The sequence below is a fragment of the Oncorhynchus tshawytscha genome, unplaced genomic scaffold (genome assembly GCF_018296145.1).
Source record: "Oncorhynchus tshawytscha isolate Ot180627B unplaced genomic scaffold, Otsh_v2.0 Un_contig_10747_pilon_pilon, whole genome shotgun sequence".
NCBI classification, from domain to species: Eukaryota; Metazoa; Chordata; class Actinopteri; order Salmoniformes; family Salmonidae; genus Oncorhynchus; species Oncorhynchus tshawytscha.
The window spans coordinates 17,494-36,593 of NW_024609025.1; the positions used below are offsets into that span (position 1 = coordinate 17,494).

Below are 19,100 nucleotides of genomic sequence, written 5' to 3' on the forward strand. Positions count from 1 at the left end.
CATCACAGCTCCACAGCTCCATATGTCTTCTACTTTCATCCTATTTTAGTTCCATTTTCAGCCCTCTGTTAATGGAAGCCCTCGTGAACAGTAATCCTCCCAGAGTCTAGTTAGAGAAAGATAAAACAAGCGTAGACAGACTTTGTTTCAAATTACTGTATTTCTGCTAGTTTCAGAAGTAAAGCTGGAGCTGAGGACGACCTCCTAATAGAGGTGATGCGGGCTGGACCAAAACCCATCGTTCATATGTCCAGCCAGCATGAATTTCTCACAGCATAAGAATCTCACTGATACAGTTGTGGGAATATCCAGGTTGTGGTCAACCATGTGGCATGACTGAACATTTGACATACACACATTGTACATATTTGCATCTCTGGCATGCTGTAGGCCTAGGGAGATGTAATCCTGACATGCTATAGTATATCATATCAGTATATTGATCCATTTCCTATTTGCTTTGTGGCTCCTTTCACCCTACCTCAAGCCTGTGATTAGCTTGATAGTATTGCATGCTGTGTTGTTGTCTCCCCAGGCTGTGTTAATGTCTCCCCAGGCTGTGTTAATGTCTCCCCAGGCTGTGTTAATGTCTCCCCAGGCTGTGTTAATGTCTCCCCAGGCTGTGTTAATGTCTCCCCAGGCTGTGTTAATGTCTCCCCAGGCTGTGTTGTTGTCTCCCCAGGCTGTGTTAATGTCTCCCCAGGCTGTGTTGTTGTCTCCCCAGGCTGTGTTAATGTCTCCCCAGGCTGTGTTAATGTCTCCCCAGGCTGTGTTAATGTCTCCCCAGGCTGTGTTGTTGTCTCCCCAGGCTGTGTTAATGTCTCCCCAGGCTGTGTTGATGTCTCCCCAGGCTGTGTTAATGTCTCCCCAGGCTGTGTTAATGTCTCCCCAGGCTGTGTTAATGTCTCCCCAGGCTGTGTTGTTGTCTCCCCAGGCTGTGTTAATGTCTCCCCAGGCTGTGTTAATGTCTCCCCAGGCTGTGTTAATGTCTCCCCAGGCTGTGTTAATGTCTCCCCAGGCTGTGTTAATGTCTCCCCAGGCTGTGTTAATGTCTCCCCAGGCTGTGTTGTTGTCTCCCCAGGCTGTGTTGTTGTCTCCCCAGGCTGTGTTAATGTCTCCCCAGGCTGTGTTAATGTCTCCCCAGGCTGTGTTAATGTCTCCCCAGGCTGTGTTAATGTCTCCCCAGGCTGTGTTAATGTCTCCCAGGCTGTGTTAATGTCTCCCCAGGCTGTGTTAATGTCTCCCCAGGCTGTGTTAATGTCTCCCCAGGCTGTGTTAATGTCTCCCCAGGCTGTGTTAATGTCTCCCCAGGCTGTGTTAATGTCTCCCCCAGGCTGTGTTAATGTCTCCCCAGGCTGTGTTAATGTCTCCCCAGGCTGTGTTAATGTCTCCCCAGGCTGTGTTAATGTCTCCCCAGGCTGTGTTAATGTCTCCCCAGGCTGTGTTGATGTCTCCCCAGGCTGTGTTAATGTCTCCCAGGCAGGCTGATGTCTCCCAGGCTGTGTTAATGTCTCCCAGGCTGTGTTAATGTCTCCCCAGGCTGTGTTAATGTCTCCCCAGGCTGTGTTAATGTCTCCCCAGGCTGTGTTAATGTCTCCCCAGGCTGTGTTAATGTCTCCCCAGGCTGTGTTAATGTCTCCCCAGGCTGTGTTAATGTCTCCCCAGGCTGTGTTAATGTCTCCCCAGGCTGTGTTAATGTCTCCCCAGGCTGTGTTAATGTCTCCCCAGGCTGTGTTAATGTCTCCCCAGGCTGTGTTAATGTCTCCCCAGGCTGTGTTAATGTCTCCCCAGGCTGTCTCCCCAGGCTGTGTTGTCTCCCCAGGCTGTGTTAATGTCTCCCCAGGCTGTGTTAATGTCTCCCCAGGCTGTGTTGTTGTCTCCCCAGGCTGTGTTAATGTCTCCCCAGGCTGTGTTAATGTCTCCCCAGGCTGTGTTGTTGTCTCCCCAGGCTGTGTTAATGTCTCCCCAGGCTGTGTTAATGTCTCCCCAGGCTGTGTTGTTGTCACCCACAGTCATAGACCTATGCTCTGGGTTACATTCTTCTTTCTTCATCACTGGGTCACCATGTCATCATGGCTTTGAGACCGATCCTGCTCAGTCAAACGCGATCATTGTGCCATCAATGTTCAATACAAGGAGCAGCCGAGCAGGAAACAAATGAATATCAAATCAAAGTTTATTTGTCATGTGCGACGGATACAACAGTGAAATGCTGACTTACAGGCTCTAACCAACCAATAGTGCAAAAAAGGTGTTAGGTGAACAATATTTAAGTAAAGAAATAAAAACAACAGTAAAAGACAGAATAAGATTTGAAGAGATGCCCAGTTGGGACAAACTAGAGTAAATCAGAATATCACATACAATGAGATAGCTGTTGATGTCAAAGGTCAAATGTGAACCACAGCGATCTTATTATATGTGGTTTTGTTTCTTTCCGCTAACGTGGCATTGTTCTGTGGTTTAGGATGTGGACAGAAACTAGAGGTCGACCCCTAACAGAAACACCTGCACCCCTGTTCTCCTCCTCTGCCCCCTACCCCTGTTCTCCACCTCAGCCCCCTACACCTGTTCTCCTCCTCAGCCCCCTACACCTGTTCTCCTCCTCAGCTCCCTACACCTGTTCTCCTCCTCAGCCCCCTACACCTGTTCTCCTCCTCAGCTCCCTACCCCTGTTCTCCCCTCAGCCCCCTACCCCTGTTCTCCTCCTCAGCCCCCTACCCCTGTTCTCCTCCTCAGCTCCCCACCCTGTTCTCCTCCTCAGCCCCCTACACCTGTTCTCCTCCTCAGCCCCTACACCTGTTCTCCTCCTCCCCCCTACCCCTGTTCTCCTCCTCAGCCCCCCTACACCCGTTCTCCTCCTCAGCCCCCTACACCTGTTCTCCTCCTCAGCCCCCTACCACGGTTCTCCTCCTCAGCCCCCTACCACTGTTCTCCTCCTCAGCCCCCTACCCCTGTTCTCCTCCTCAGCTCCCCACCCCTGTTCTCCTCCTCAGCCCCCTACACCTGTTCTCCTCCTCAGCCCCCTACACCTGTTCTCCTCCTCAGCCCCCTACACCTGTTCTCCTCCTCAGCCCCCTACCCCTGTTCTCCTCCTCAGCTCCCCACCCCTGTTCTCCTCCTCAGCCCCCTACCCCTGCTCTCCTCCTCAGCCCCCTACCCCTGTTCTCCTCCTCAGCCCCCTACCCCTGTTCTCCTCCTCAGCTCCCCACCCCTGTTCTCCTCCTCAGCCCCCTACACCTGTTCTCCTCCTCAGCTCCCTACCCCTGTTCTCCTCCTCAGCCCCCCACCCCTGTTCTCCTCCTCAGCCCCCTACACCTGTTCTCCTCCTCAGCCCCCTACACCTGTTCTCCTCCTCAGCCCCCTACACCTGTTCTCCTCCTCAGCCCCCTACCCCTGTTCTCCTCCTCAGCCCCCTGCCCCTGTTCTCCTCCTCAGCTCCCCACCCTTGTTCTCCTCCTCAGCCCCCTACCCCTGTTCTCCTCCTCAGCCCCCACCCCTGTTCTCCTCCTCAGCCCCCTACCCCTGTTCTCCTCCTCAGCTCCCCACCCCTGTTCTCCTCCTCAGCTCCCTACCCCTGTTCTCCTCCTCAGCTCCCTACCCCTGTTCTCCTCCTCAGCTCCCTACCCCTGTTCTGCCCCTCAGCTCCCCACCCCTGTTCTCCTCCTCAGCTCCCCACACCTGTTCTCCTCCTCAGCTCCCTACCCCTGTTCTCCTCCTCAGCTCCCTACCCCTGTTCTCCTCCTCAGCTCCCTACCCCTGTTCTCCTCCTCATTTCCCCACCCCTGTTCTCCTCCTCAGCCCCCTACCCCTGTTCTCCTCCTCAGCTCCCCACACCTGTTCTCCTCCTAATAGCCCTCCTGGTTACCTGCGGCAGAGAGCAGATGTTGCAGGAATGTGTGGTTTGCAGCTGCAACACTGACGGCTGCATGTTAATTGCATTGGCAGGTCTAAAAGATGACCCTGTCTGTGATTTAGGGTCACGCTGACAACCATACTGAAACTCTTTATCTGGCTCTCTCAAAAGGTGCCATTTCTTAATGGCAGCTTTGGTCGGTGGCTTCATCTTAAAGAGGGTGTGTGTGTGTGTGTGTGCATCTGTCACAGACCTTGTGTGAGGTCGGGGGGTCGTCGTCTCTGTTTCCACAATATATCTTTTCATCCAATACCCCACCACAGATGTTGCCCCTTAATTCTCTCTCTGTTGTGTCCACTGCTGTTTTGTCTGCTTCTTTAACAATTGGACAGATGTATAGTAGTTGCCTCAGCAAAACTAGAATACTGCCAGTAAGCAAAATGACGTTGAAAAGACGTCTAAAATTCATATTTTACAGACGTGGTAAATATGTATTTTCTGGATGTTGAAGGCTTAAACTAAAATGTCCGTGGATGTGGAAATCAATGCCGGGCCGCACTACAGTGTTGCCTGAAATTGAATTGTATGAATGCCCATCTATATGGGGTAGCCTAGTGGTTAGAGTATTGGACTAGTAACCGAAAGGTTGCAAGTTCAAATCCCTGAGCTGACAAGGTACAAATCTGTCATTCTGCCCCTGAACAGGCAGTTAACCCACTGTTCCTAGGATGTTGTTGAAATTAAGAATTTGTTCTTAACTGACTTGCCCAGTTAAAAAAAATATGCCTACCGTTTGTACAACACCCCAAAAAAAGACATCGTCTCGTGCTTACTGGGGTGTAGCCTACCATATCTGCCAGAAATTGAATTTTATGAATGCCCATCCATGTGGTAGGCCCACTGTTTGTAAAACGGCCCGTTGCATTGGTGTATTAGTCCTGATTCCTATAATGAATCAATTTGGCAATTTAATCTTTGAATATCAGCTACCCAACTTTATCAGGAGTTATTATGATTATATGTCCAATGTGTTTACACAGGGGGAAATGCAGAGGTGTATTATTTTTCACTATGATCAGCTTGTCAAAAATTGATGGATACAAAGTTGAAACCAGTGATCATGACAATGGGGTGAAACTCCTGGACAACAGTTGTGATTGGTCCATTTCATATTGTCCATTTTACTTCGACGTGTCCAGTTTTTAGGATATGTTTGTTAACATGACTTTGCATGTTTGTTTGACTGAGCGCCATTTAGGTTAGGCTATTTGATCGAAGAAACCTGCATGATGTAAAAAGTGTCCGTCTCATTACATTGTCATCCATTTTATCTCCAACCCGTAGGCTACCGATTGCTGCCAGATCCTATATGTGCTACAGGATTTATGTTTGGTAAAAAATAAATACGAAACATTGGTGGAGCTGCAGCAATGAGTTTCTCCAACATCACCCTGGAGAATAGAAATATTTCCCGCCCCTGCCTTTGACCAAGTGGGCCCTGCTTATCACAGGGCGTCACCAACACTCACCTAAAAAGCCTTGTGCCACTGGTTGAGAGAAATTGTCATTGTTTTGGGGAATAATTATGTGAGGTTGTATGTGTTGTTGTTGGAGCTGAGTCTTGGTCAATTTGGGTCAAAACATTTTGCCTTCGTCAATCTGCCGCCATAGGCGACCGCATAATCCTGCCTAATGAGTGGGCCGGACTTGGTAGCTGTCCAGCGGGTGTGACCTCTGACCTTACCTGTTCTCTCCTGTGGTCTCCAGCAGGGCCTTACCGGCACAACGCCTACGGAGGTAGCCCGAGCGGCAACTGCGGGCGTGGCGCCGTGACCATCCACTGTCTCCGCTGCCGGGAGGTCTGTAAGGGAGAGGTGGTTCGTGTGCAGAATGTCCACTTCCATGTCAAGTGCTTCACCTGCCAAGGTAAGACCCTCAGCCTTCTGTCTGTCTGTCTGTCCGTCTGCCTGCCTTCCATCCAGCCGTCTGTCCATCTGTCCGTCCACCTGTCTGTCTGTCTGTCTGTCTGTCTGCCTGCCTTCCATCCAGCCGTCTGTCCATCTGTCCGTCCACCTGTCTGTCTGTCTGTCTGTTCGTGTGTCTGTTCTCTAGACATCCCTAACCTCCACAGTCTAGCAGCACTCTGCCAGTCCCAGTAGAGACCATTAGCTATCAGAGAGAGAGAGAGAGAGAATCTGTCTCCCTGACACCCCCTGGGCTGCTCAAGGCATCAGGAGAAAAGGAATAGCAAGAGAAGCCTGCTGAGAGCTCTTCATGGTAGACAGGACAATGAAGACAAGATCAACTGCCAACTTGTAGTGTTTATCTTATTGTTAAACCTATAAATGAGTGTTTCATATTTTCAGAATGGTATTTTCTACTCGTGTTTCACCTAGGGAAGCCACTTGTAGTGCCTCTAAGCAGCCAGAAGAAGAATAGGCAGGTGGAGGTGGGCCATTCCCTTCCATTGTCAGAAACCATTTCCAAATGGCCGGTGCTCACGCGGTCTTGTTTATTATGCAAGCTGTTGCTGTGGTAACGGTGTTAGGGGCAACTTGCCTTGGATGCTGGTTACTCTCTCCGCCAGTATCAGCCAATAGGAGCCCTTCCTGGGTGCTCTGGGGCACAGCAAGGTGGTTGCCGTTTTCTCGCTACAATATATATACACATCTCCCTTCATCTCCCTTCTCCTTCATGCTCATTCTCTTACTGTCTGTCTCTATAGATCTCTCGTCCCTTTCTCTCCTCTTTCTTTCATCTGTTCAGTTTCTCTCTCTCTCTCTCTCATTCCCTGCCCACAGTCTCTCTCTCATTCCCTGCCCACAGTCTCTCTCTCATTCCCTGCCCACAGTCTCTCTCTCATTCCCTGCCCACAGTCTCTCTCTCATTCCCTGCCCACAGTCTCTCTCTCATTCCCTGCCCACAGTCTCTCTCTCATTCCCTGCCCACAGTCTCTCATTCCCTGCCCACAGTCTCTCTCTCTCTCTCTCTGTATCTCTCATTCCCTGCCCACAGTCTCTCTCTCATTCCCTGCCCACAGTCTCTCTCTCTCTCTCTCTCTCTCTCATTCCCTGCCCACAGTCTCTCTCTCATTCCCTGCCCACAGTCTCTCTCTCTCTCTCTCTGTATCTCTCATTCCCTGCCCACAGTCTCTCTCTCATTCCCTGCCCACAGTCTCTCTCTCATTCCCTGCCCACAGTCTCTCTCTCTCTCTCTCTGTATCTCTCATTCCCTGCCCACAGTCTCTCTCTCATTCCCTGCCCACAGTCTCTCTCTCATTCCCTGCCCACAGTCTCTCTCTCATTCCCTGCCCACAGTCTCTCTCTCTCTCTCTCTCTCTCTCTCATTCCCTGCCCACAGTCTCTCTCTCATTCCCTGCCCACAGTCTCTCTCTCATTCCCTGCCCACAGTCTCTCTCTCTCTCTCTCTCTCTCTCATTCCCTGCCCACAGTCTCTCTCTCATTCCCTGCCCACAGTCTCTCTCTCTCTCTCTCTGTATCTCTCATTCCCTGCCCACAGTCTCTCTCTCATTCCCTGCCCACAGTCTCTCTCTCATTCCCTGCCCACAGTCTCTCTCTCTCTCTCTCTGTATCTCTCATTCCCTGCCCACAGTCTCTCTCTCATTCCCTGCCCACAGTCTCTCTCTCTCTCTCTCTCTCTCTCTGTATCTCTCATTCCCTGCCCACAGTCTCTCTCTCATTCCCTGCCCACAGTCTCTCTCTCTCTCTCTCTCTCTCTCTGTATCTCTCATTCCCTGCCCACAGTCTCTCTCTCATTCTCTGCCCATCATCTCTCTCTCTCTCTCTCTCTCTCTCTGTATCGCTCATTCCCTGCCCACAGTCTCTCTCGCTCATTCCCTGCCCACAGTCTCTCTCTAATTCCCTGCCCACAGTCGCTCTCTAATTCCCTGCACACAGTCTCTCTCTCTCATTTCCTGCCCAGTCTCTCTCTGTCTCATTCACTGCCCACAGTCTCTCTCTGTCTCATTCACTGCCCACAGTCTCTCTCATTCCCTGCCCACAGTCTTTCTCATTCACTGCCCACAGTCTCTCTCTCATTCCCTGCCCACAGTTTCTCTCTGTATCTCTCATTCCCTGCCCACAGTCTCTCTCTCTCATTCCCTGCCCACAGTCTCTCTCTCTCATTCCCTGCCCACAGTTTCTCTCTGTATCTCTCATTCTCTGCCCACAGTTTCTCTCTCTCTGCATCTCTCATTCCCTGCCCACAGTCTCTCTCTCTCTTTCTACGCACAGTCCTTGCCCAGTCTCTCTCTGTATCTCTCATTCCCTGCCCACAGTCTCTCTCTCTCATTCCCTGCCCACATTCTCTCTCATTCCCTGCCCACGGTCTCTTTCTCTCATTCCTTGCCCACAGTCTCTCTCTCTCTCTCTCATTCCCTGCCCACAGTCTCTCTCTCATTCCCTGCCCACAGTCTCTCTCTCATTCCCTGCCCACAGTCTCTCTCATTCCCTGCCCACAGTTTCTCTCTGTATCTCTCATTCCCTGCCCACAGTCTCTCTCATTCCCTGCCCACGGTCTCTTTCTCTCATTCCCTGCCCACATTCTCTCTCATTCCCTGCCCACAGTCTCTCTCTCATTCCCTGCCCACAGTCTCTCTCATTCCCTGCCCACAGTTTCTCTCTGTATCTCTCATTCCCTGCCCACAGTCTCTCTCTCATTCCCTGCCCACAGTCTCTCTCATTCCCTGCCCACGGTCTCTTTCTCTCATTCCCTGCCCACATTCTCTCTCATTCCCTGCCCACGGTCTCTTTCTCTCATTCTCTGCCCACATTCTCTCTCTCATTCCCTGCCCACATTCTCTCTCATTCCCTGCCCACGGTCTCTTTCTCTCATTCCCTGCCCACAGTCTCTCTCTCATTCCCTGCCCACATTCTCTCTCATTCCCTGCCCACGGTCTCTTTCTCTCATTCCTTGCCCACAGTCTCTCTCTCTCTCTCTCTTCCCTGCCCACAGTCTCTCTCTCTCTCTCTCATTCTCTGCCCACAGTTTCTCTCTCTCTGTATCTCTCATTCACTGCCCACAGTCTCTCTCTCTCATTCCCTGCCCACAGTCTCTCTCATTCCCTGCCCACAGTTTCTCTCTGTATCTCTCATTCTCTGCCCACAGTTTCTCTCTCTCTGCATCTCTCATTCCCTGCCCACAGTCTCTCTCTCTTTCTACCCACAGTCCTTGCCCAGTCTCTCTCTGCATCTCTCATTCCCTGCCCACAGTCTCTCTCTCTCTTTCTACCCACAGTCCTTGCCCAGTCTCTCTCTGCATCTCTCATTCCCTGCCCACAGTCTCTCTCTCTCTTTCTACCCACAGTCCTTGCCCAGTCTCTCTCTGCATCTCTCATTCCCTGCCCACAGTCTCTCTCTCTCTTTCTACCCACAGTCCTTGCCCAGTCTCTCTCTGTATCTCTCATTCACTGCCCACAGTCTCTCTCTCTCTCTTCTCTCTCTCTCTCTCTCATTCCCTGCCCACATTCTCTTTCAATTCAATTCAATTCAATTCAAGGGGCTTTATTAGCATGGGAAACATGTGTTAACATTGCCAAAGCAAGTGAGGTAGATAATATACAAAAGTGAAATAAACAATATAAATTAACAGTAAACATTACACATACAGAAGTTTCAAAACAATAAAGACATTACAAATGTCATATTATATAATGGTGTTTGTTCTTCACTGGTTGCCCTTTTCTTGTTGCAACAGGTCACAAATCTTGCTGCTGTGATGGCACACTGTGGAATTTCCAAAAGTAGATATGGGAGTTTATCAAAATTGGATTTGTTTTCGAATTAGATTTTGATAATTAGTGGGTATCGGCCTAATTCTGCTCTGCATGCATTATTTGGTGTTTTACGTTGTACACGGAGGATATTTTTGCAGAATTCTGTATGCAGAGTCTCAATTTGGTGTTTGTCCCATTTTTTGAAGTCTTGGTTGGTGAGCGGACCCCAGACCTCACAACCGTAAAGGGCAATGAGGTCTATGATTGAGTCAAGTATTTTTAGCCAGAATTTTATGTTCCTTTTGATGGCATAGAATGCCCTTCTTGCCTTGTCTCTCAGATCGTTCACAGCTTTGTGGAAGTTACCTGTGGCGCTGATGTTTAGGCCAAGGTATGTATAGTTTTTTGTGTGCTCTAGGGCAACAGTGTCTAGATGGAATTTGTATTTGTCCTGGCGACTGGACCTTTTTTGGAACACCATTATTTTGGTCTTACTGAGATTTGCTGTCAGGGCCCAGGTCTGACAGAATCTGTGCAGAAGATCTAGGTGCTGCTGTAGGCCCTCCTTGGTTGGTGACAGAAGACATTTGACTTCAGATTCTAGCAGGGTGAGGCCGGGTGCTGCAGACTTTTCTAGTGCCCGCTCTCTCTCATTCCCTGCCCACAGTCTCTCTCTCTCATTCCCTGCCCACAGTCTCTCTCTCTCATTCCCTGCCCACAGTCTCTCTCTCTCATTCCCTGCCCACAGTCTCTCTATCTCATTCCCTGCCCACAGTCTCTCTATCTCATTCCCTGCCCACAGTCTCTCTCTCTCATTCCCTTCCCAGTCTCTCTCTCTCTCTCTCTCTCTCTCTCATTCCCTGCCCAGTCTCTCTCTCTCTCTCTCTCTCTCTCTCTCTCTCTCTCTCTCTCTCTCATTCCCTGCCCACAGTATCTCTCTCATTCCCTGCGCACAGTATCTCTCTCTCTGTCTCATTCCCTGCCCACAGTGTATCTCATTCCCTCCCCACAGTAGCTCTCTCTCTCATTCCCTGCCACAGTATCTCTCTCTCTCATTCCCTGCCCACAGTATCTCTCTCTCTCTCTCTCTCTCATTCCCTGCCCACAGTCTCTTCTCTCTCTCTCTCTCTCTCTCTCTCTCTCTCTCTCTCTCTGTATCCCTCATTCTCTGCCCACAGTCTCTCTCTAATTCCCTGCCCACAGTCTCTCTCTAATTCCCTGCCCACAGTCTCTCTCTCTCTCTCTCTCTCTCTCTCTCTCTCATTCCCTGCCCACAGTCTCTCTCTCTCTCTCTCTCTCTCTCTCTCTCTCTGTATCCCTCATGCTCTGCCCACAGTCTCTCTCTAATTCTCTGCCCACAGTCTCTCTCTAATTCCCTGCCCACAGTCTCTCTCTAATTCCCTGCCCACAGTCTCTCTCTCTAATTCCCTGCCCACAGTCTCTCTCTCTCATTTCCTGCCCACAGTCTCTCTCTGTCTCATTCATTGCCCACAGTCTCTCTCTCTGTCTCATTCCCTGCCCACAGTCTCTCTCATTCCCTGCCCAGTCTCTCTCTCTCTCTCTCTCTCATTCCCTGCCCACAGTATCTATCTCTCTCTCATTCCCTGCCAACAGTGTATCTCATTCCCTGCCCACAGTAGCTCTCTCTCTCATTCCCTGCCACAGTATCTCTCTCTCTCATTCCCTGCCCACAGTATCTCTCTCTCTCTCTCATTCCCTGCCCACAGTATCTCTCTCTCTCTCTCTCATTCCCTGCCCACAATATCTCTCATTCCCTGCCCACAGTAGCTCTCTCTCTCTCTCATTCCCTGCCCACAGTAGCTCTCTCTCTCTCTCATTCCCTGCCCACAGTAGCTCTCTCTCTCTCTCTCTCTCTCTCTCTCTCTCTCTCTCTCTCTCTCTCATTCCCTGCCCACAGTAGCTCTCTCTCTCTCTCTCATTCCCTGCCCACAGTAGCTCTCTCTCTCTCTCTCATTCCCTGCCCACAGTATCTCTCTCTCTCTCATTCCCTGCCCACAATATCTCTCATTCCCTGCCCACAGTATCTCTCTCTCTCTCTCATTCCCTGCCCACAGTAGCTCTCTCTCTCTCATTCCCTGCCCACAGTAGCTCTCTCTCTCTCTCTCTCATTCCCTGCCCACAGTAGCTCTCTCTCTCTCTCTCATTCCCTGCCCACAGTAGCTCTCTCTCTCTCTCATTCCCTGCCCACAGTAGCTCTCTCTCTCATTCCCTGCCCACAGTAGCTCTCTCTCATTCCCTGCCCACAGTAGCTCTCTCTCTGTATCTCTCATTCCCTGCCCACAGTAGCTCTCTCTCTGTATCTCTCATTCCCTGCCCATAGTAGCTCTCTCTCTGTATCTCTCATTCCCTGCCCACAGTAGCTCTCTCTCTCTCTCATTCCCTGCCCACAGTAGCTCTCTCTCTGTATCTCTCTCTCATTCCCTGCCCACAGTAGCTCTCTCTCTCTCATTCCCTGCCCACAGTAGCTCTCTCTCTCTCTCATTCCCTGCCCACAGTAGCTCTCTCTCTCTCTCATTCCCTGCCCACAGTAGCTCTCTCTCTGTATCTCTCATTCCCTGCCCACAGTAGCCTCTCTGTCTCTCTCTCATTCCCTGCCCACAGTAGCTCTCTCTCTGTATCTCTCATTCCCTGCCCACAGTAGCTCTCTCTCATTCCCTGCCCACAGTAGCTCTCTGTCTCTCTCATTCCCTGCCCACAGTAGCTCTCTCTCTGTATCTCTCATTCCCTGCCCACAGTAGCTCTCTCTCTGTATCTCTCATTCCCTGCCCACAGTAGCTCTCTCTCTCTCTCATTCCCTGCCCACAGTAGCTCTCTCTCTCTCATTCCCTGCCCACAGTAGCTCTCTCTCTGTATCTCTCATTCTCTACCGACAGTATTTTCCTCATGTTGTCTGTTTTCTCTATTAGTACCAGCAGCAGCAGCAGTCCACCCACACACTTTCCTTCTTTGTGTCCTGCTGAGGCTAGTGAGTGCAGACTGAGAGCTGTAGCCTGAGAGCTGCAGACTGAGACCTGCAGTCTGAGACCTGCAGACTGAGAGCTGCAGACTGAGAGCTGCAGACTGAGAGCTGCAGACTGAGACCTGCAGCCTGAGAGCTGCAGACTGAGAGCTGCAGACTGAGAGCTGCAGACTGAGAGCTGCAGACTGAGACCTGCAGACTGAGACCTGCAGACTGAGAGCTGCATACCTGATGTCCCCAACTCCACCAGGACAGACAGCCACCTCAGCTTCTGGCTGACCTGCCCTCCTCAGAGCCCCTCCTCCTACAGCTGTGGGGGATGTGGGTGGGGTGTAGGGCTGGGCTGGTGGTTGTGGGTGATGTGGGTGGTGTGTATGGTTAAGTAGGGCTGGGCTGGTGGTTGTGGGGGATGTGGGTGGTGTGTAGCGTTAAGTAGGGCTGGGCTGGTGGTTGTGGGTGATGTGGGTGGTGTGTAGGGTTAAGTAGTGCTGGTGGTTGGTTGTGGGTGATGTGGGTGGTGTGTAGGGTTAAGTAGTGCTGGTGGTTGGTTGTGGGTGATGTGGGTGGTGTGTAGGGCTGGGCTGGTGGTTGTGGGTGATGTGGGTGGTATGTAGGGTTAAGTAGTGCTGGTGGACAGCAGGTGTTTTTTCTAACCTGTCTCAGGTCTCAGGCGTTTAGCTCAGAAACACAGTCCACCTGAGAGCTCACAATGAGCTGATAGTGTTTGACTGTCTTTCTGAACACATGTCCTCTCCTCCCACTGTATTGTCATGGCTTTAGGCAGATCCCACCATGCACCTTTTACACTGGCCACCATTAGTCCTCATGACATGTCTAATCTCCTCCTGTGTACTCTTCCTACACACAGCAGCAGCAGGAGTACTGTTGGTGAACGTGAGCCTTTTAACCGAGCCAAACAACAAGCCTCAACCCCCCCAGTGTTGGCGTGAGATGGAATTTGGGAAGGAAAAAAATATTTTGTAATAGACTCATTGTTGTTTGCTTGGGTTGTGTGGATGTCCTTCGTCAGTCTGTGTCCTAGCTGGGAGGGAGACAGTGAGGAGGATGGGACGTAGGACACAGTGATGGGCTGGGGAACATGCCATGCCAAGATGCCTGTAGTGTTACAACAGCCCATGCATGAAATAGATTTTCCCTCACCAAACAAGAGGCCATTGATGAGTCTTGTGGAGAACAAACAAGCCATCATCCCACACTAGGAGCCAGTGGCTGGATGAAAACCGGCCATTTTATATCCTATCAGTGTGAGGTAAAACCATGACATGAGCACCTGGAAAGAACTGAGCATGTGGAAACAGAATCCCTAATATATAATCCTGGAGTCGGCAGGTTCAAAACCAAATCAGCCTCTTAGTCTGTACATTTCTAACTGACTGACTGGCTATCAGGACTGGCCCTCACTGATCTGACACTCTCTGACACTCACTGGCCATCTGGCCCCTCAGCCCTCATTGGCCCCATAGTGGCTCTCTGGCTCTCTAGGGGGTCTCATCTCTCCAAGACAATAGTTACAGTTGTCATAGTAGGGTGGATTCTAGATTGTCTCTGTTAATCCAGTACTCCCCTTTAGAACGCTGCAGAAGCTGGATAGAAAGAGGGAGGAGTACCAGTTAACATTGTGAGTGTAGCTGGTCTGTAAAAATAGAGAGTGGAAAGAGAACAGAGAAGGCAAACGTCAGGTGTATGAGCAGCGGTGTGGAGGTCATGTGTCTCAGGAGAAGGCCTTCGATTTCAGGGTCGTTGTGGTCCTCAGGCAAAGAACTTGGGCAAACAGAAAAGCAGAACATGAAAAACTCTCAGCTTGCTGAATTACAAGATATGTACAGTATTAAACATAAATCATTGGTTCCTGCAGATAAATGGAAAAGACCACTTCGCTTTGCTTCGCCATCTGAGGTTTTTATGTAGGACCATTTCTTCCTGGGATAAAAGTAATTACTTTATAATATTGATTCAGCAGTTTGCACTCAACAAGGGCTAATGATTTTCTGTTGGCCATCGACATTCTGTTTAGATTAAATCCTCTACAGTATAAAGTGATCATCTCTTAAGCGTACTGATGAATCAGCCAGTCTCTTCTAAATGGGCCTGTAGAGACTTCTCTCTTTGCCTTTGTGTTTGCAGCTTTGAACCTCGCAGAACCACAGATCTCCGTTGTGGACAATGCAATCGCTTGTTAGTTAGTAGCATGGTCGGAGATTTGAGTGAGCATCCTGGAACAAACTCCAGGCAGTAGGAGAAGAGTCTGCTGGGACCTGGGAGTGAAATGGGATGAGAGGGAGAAAATTAATTTCTATCCTCAGTGTCTGCCAAGAAATGCGTTCCCATTATGCTCCACTTGTGAGGACAGTATGAGTAGTGCCTCTAGAATGGAGGCTGTGGTTGTGGGAGGGGAAAAGAGCTGGACCTGCCCACAGTGTCTCTCTCTGTCCTGGGGATATGGCTGTCTCTGTCCTGGGGATATGACTGTCTCTGTCTGTCCTGGGGATATGGCTGTCTCTGTCTGTCCTGGGGATATGGCTGTCTCTGTCCTGGGGATATGGCTGTCTCTGTCTGTCCTGGGGATATGGCTGTCTCTGTCTGTCCTGGGGATATGGCTGTCTGGGGTCTGTCTGTCCTGGGGATATGACTGTCTCTGTCTGTCCTGGGGATATGGCTGTCTCTGTCTGTCCTGGGGATATGGCTGTCTCTGTCTGTCCTGGGGATATGGCTGTCTCTGTCTGTCCTGGGGATATGGCTGTCTCTGTCTGTCCTGGGGATATGGCTGTCTCTGTCTGTCCTGGGGATATGACTGTCTCTCTCTGTCCTGGGGATATGGCTGTCTCTGTCCTGGGGATATGACTGTCTCTGTCTGTCCTGGGGATATGACTGTCTCTGTCTGTCCTGGGGATATGGCTGTCTCTGTCTGTCCTGGGGATATGGCTGTCTAGGTCTGTCTGTCCTGGGGATATGACTGTCTCTAGGTCTGTCCTGGGGATATGACTATCTCTGTCCTGGGGATATGGCTGTCTCTGTCTGTCCTGGGGATATGACTGTCTCTGTCTGTCCTGGGGATATGACTGTCTCTGTCTGTCCTGGGGATATGACTGTCTCTGTCTGTCCTGGGGATATGGCTGTCTCTGTCTGTCCTGGGGATATGGCTGTCTCTGTCTGTCCTGGGGATATGGCTGTCTCTGTCCTGGGGATATGACTGTCTCTGTCTGTCCTGGGGATATGGCTGTCTCTGTCTGTCCTGGGGATATGGCTGTCTCTGTCTGGGGATATGGTCTGTCTGTCCTGGGGATATGACTGTCTAGGTCTGTCCTGGGGATATGACTATCTCTGTCCTGGGGATATGGCTGTCTCTGTCTGTCCTGGGGATATGGCTGTCTCTGTCTGTCCTGGGGATATGACTGTCTCTGCCTGTCCTGGGGATATGGCTGTCTCTGTCTGTCCTGGGGATATGACTGTCTCTGTCTGTCCTGGGGATATGGCTGTCTCTGTCTGTCCTGGGGATATGACTGTCTGTCTGTCTGTCCTGGGGATATGACTGTCTCTGTCTGTCTGTCCTGGGGATATGGCTGTCTCTGTCTGTCCTGGGGATATGGCTGTCTCTGTCTGTCCTGGGGATATGACTGTCTGAGGTCTGTCCTGGGGATATGACTGTCTCTGTCTGTCCTGGGGATATGGCTGTCTCTGTCTGTCCTGGGGATATGGCTGTCTCTGTGTGTCTTGGGGATATGACTGTCTCTGTCTGTCCTGGGGATATGACTGTCTCTGTGTCCTGTCCTGGGGATATGACTGTCTCTGTCTGTCCTGGGGATATGACTGTCTCTGTGTGTCCTGGGGAAATGACTGTCTCTGTCTGTCCTGGGGATATGACTGTCTCGGTCTGTCTGTCCTGGGGATATTGGGCGTCCCAGGAAATAATCTGTTGGCCAATGGGTAGGAGGAGAGACAATAAATAAACAGGAGGGAGCAGTCTGCAGCCAGACATTATGTAGAAATAGACACACACACACACTGGTCCAGCCTTCTTGGCATATAGCTACAGTATGTGGCGATGACTCAGTGGGGATGTCTATAAGAGCCGGGTACTTTCATCTCCAAACCATTTCACTCTGGATAATGATACAAAATGGAGGACAAATCATACTCTACAGTACTCCCAACATCTCCTTTCTACAGTCTCATATCTATGCAGGAAGTATTTGTGTGTAAGCCCCATTGTAACGATCTGAGTGTAGCGGGTGAGGAGTCAGGCGCAGGAAGCAGAGAGTTCAGGGGAGTGCTATTTTAATGCACAGAGAAACGGCAAACATAAGCCAACCCTCACGAAAACACAGGGCGTAATGAACAAACAAATGCCCCAAACAGGGGGACATAAACTGTCCAGGAAACCCACAAAATGGGAAAACACAAAACCCATAGACGTGCACACAAGTACACCAAACAGACGGTCACAATAATTAATCCCGCACAAGGAACCATGCGGGCCGGCTGACTAATAAAGCCTTACTACTAACTACCTAACTCAAAACAGGTGCACTCAATAAACACATAAGGAGGGGGAGGAAATAATCAGTGGCAGCTAGTAGGCCGGCGACGACCGCCGAGCGCCACCCGAACGGGAAGGGGAGTGTCCTTCGGTCGGAGTCGTGACAGTACCCCCCCCTTGACGCGTGGCTCCTGCAGCGCCGACACCGGCCTCGAGGTCGACCCGGAGGACGAGGCACAGGGCGATCCGGATGGAGGCGATGGAAATCCCTCAACATTGACGGATCCAAAATGTCCCTGGTGGGTACCCAGCACCTCTCCTCCGGACCGTACCCCTCCCAGTCCACGAGGTACTGCAGGCCCCTCACCCGGCGTCTCGAGTCCAGAATGGCCCGTATCGTATACGCCGGGGACCCCTCGATGTCCAGAGGGGGAGGAGGGACCTCCAGCACCTCACCGTCCTGTAGGGGACCAGCTACCACCGGCCTGAGGAGAGACACATGAAACGAGGGGTTAATACGATAATAGGAAGGGAGTTGTAATCGATAACACACCTCGTTTATTCTCCTCACGACTTTGAACGGCCCTACACACTGCAGCCCAAGCTTCCGGCAGGGCACGCGGAGGGGCAGGTTTCGGGTCGAGAGCCAGACCCTGTCCCCTGGTACAAACACGGGGGCCTCACTGCGGTGGCGGTCAGCACTCCTTTTCTGCCGTCCACTAGCCTGTTGAAGGGATTCCTGGACGGCCCTCCAGGTCTCTTTGGAGCGCTGCACCCATTCCTCCACTGCAGGAGCCTCAGTCTGGCTCGGATGCCACGGTGCCAGGACCGGCTGGTACCCCAACACACACTGAAAGAGGGACACATTAGTAGAGGAGTGGCGTAGTGAGTTCTGGGCCATTTCAGCCCAGGGGATGTATCTTGCCCACTCCCTGGCCGGTCCTGGCAGTACGACCGCAGAAACCTACCCACCTCCTGGTTTACTCTCTCCACCTGCCCATTACTTTCTGGGTGATAACCGGAGGTCAGGCTGACCGAGACCCCCAGACGCTCCATGAACGCCCTCCATACTCGGGACGTGAACTGGGGCCCCGATCAGAAACAATGTGCTCCAGCACCCCTTAGTGCCGGAAGACGTGGGTGAATAATGCCTCCGCAGTCTGTAGGGCTGTTGGGATACCGGGCAACGGGAGGAGACGGCAGGACTTAGAGAACCAATCCACAATCACCAGAACCGTGGTGTTGCCCTGAGACAGGGGAAGGTCGGTCAGGAAATCTATGGATAGATGTGACCATGGCCGTTGTGGGACGGGGAGGGGTTGTAACTTCCCTCTAGGAAGGTGCCTAGGAGCCTTACTCTGGGCGCATACTGAACAGGAGGAGACATAAACCTTAACGTCCCTAGCCAAGGTAGGTGTTACGCACGCCTCTATGAAGAGGGAACGCAACACCCTGCTACAACTAAACTCTCCGTGAAGCGAAAAGGTATGGACTGTAGGTGCAAGTAAGAATGACAACAGGCAGAATGTGGTACCGTTTACAAGGACTTTATTCCTTTACACGGTAATATGGGGAAAAGGGGCTGGACGGAACCAAAGCAAAGAAAGTAAATCTCAAAGCCCCCTCTCCTATCTTACCTGCCTACCCACTACTTACCTAATTTAGCACCACCTGGTGCCCTAACCAAAATACAAGGGGTGGTCCGCCCAGGTCTTACCTAGTGTGTCTAGACAGCGAATATGCTACGGGTATATGTATGCCCGCGGGCCTCTTGCCTAAACACTCCCTAGGTGCCTTCCCCCCTGGGAACAAATGAAACAGAATATTTAAACAATTTTAAACAAACTAAGAAACAAAAGGATGTCAAATAAGTTCTATCTGAGCAACAAACTCACAGAACATACCACTTTCCAACAAAATCAACCTCTATCACAATCAATCTCAGCAATCCCTACCTCCAGCAAAATCTCTACCTCCAAAAAGAAGAGATCTCCCTCCTGAACAGAACACTGGCTTTTATATAGCTTCTGAA

The 19,100-nt window shown here is 51.0% G+C and overlaps 1 protein-coding gene across 1 annotated transcript in view; it reads left to right on the plus strand.

Moving 5' to 3' along the window:
* Positions 1 to 5,623: 5,623 nt before the first annotated feature.
* LOC121844125 (actin-binding LIM protein 3-like) overlaps positions 5,624 to 19,100 on the plus strand; it is a gene marked incomplete at both ends in the record, with an annotated part of 67,400 nt that continues 53,923 nt past the window's right edge. Inside the window, one exon of the mRNA XM_042314033.1 lies at positions 5,624 to 5,782. Coding sequence (XP_042169967.1) covers positions 5,624 to 5,782 — 159 coding nt within the window. The remainder of the gene's footprint in view (positions 5,783 to 19,100) is intronic.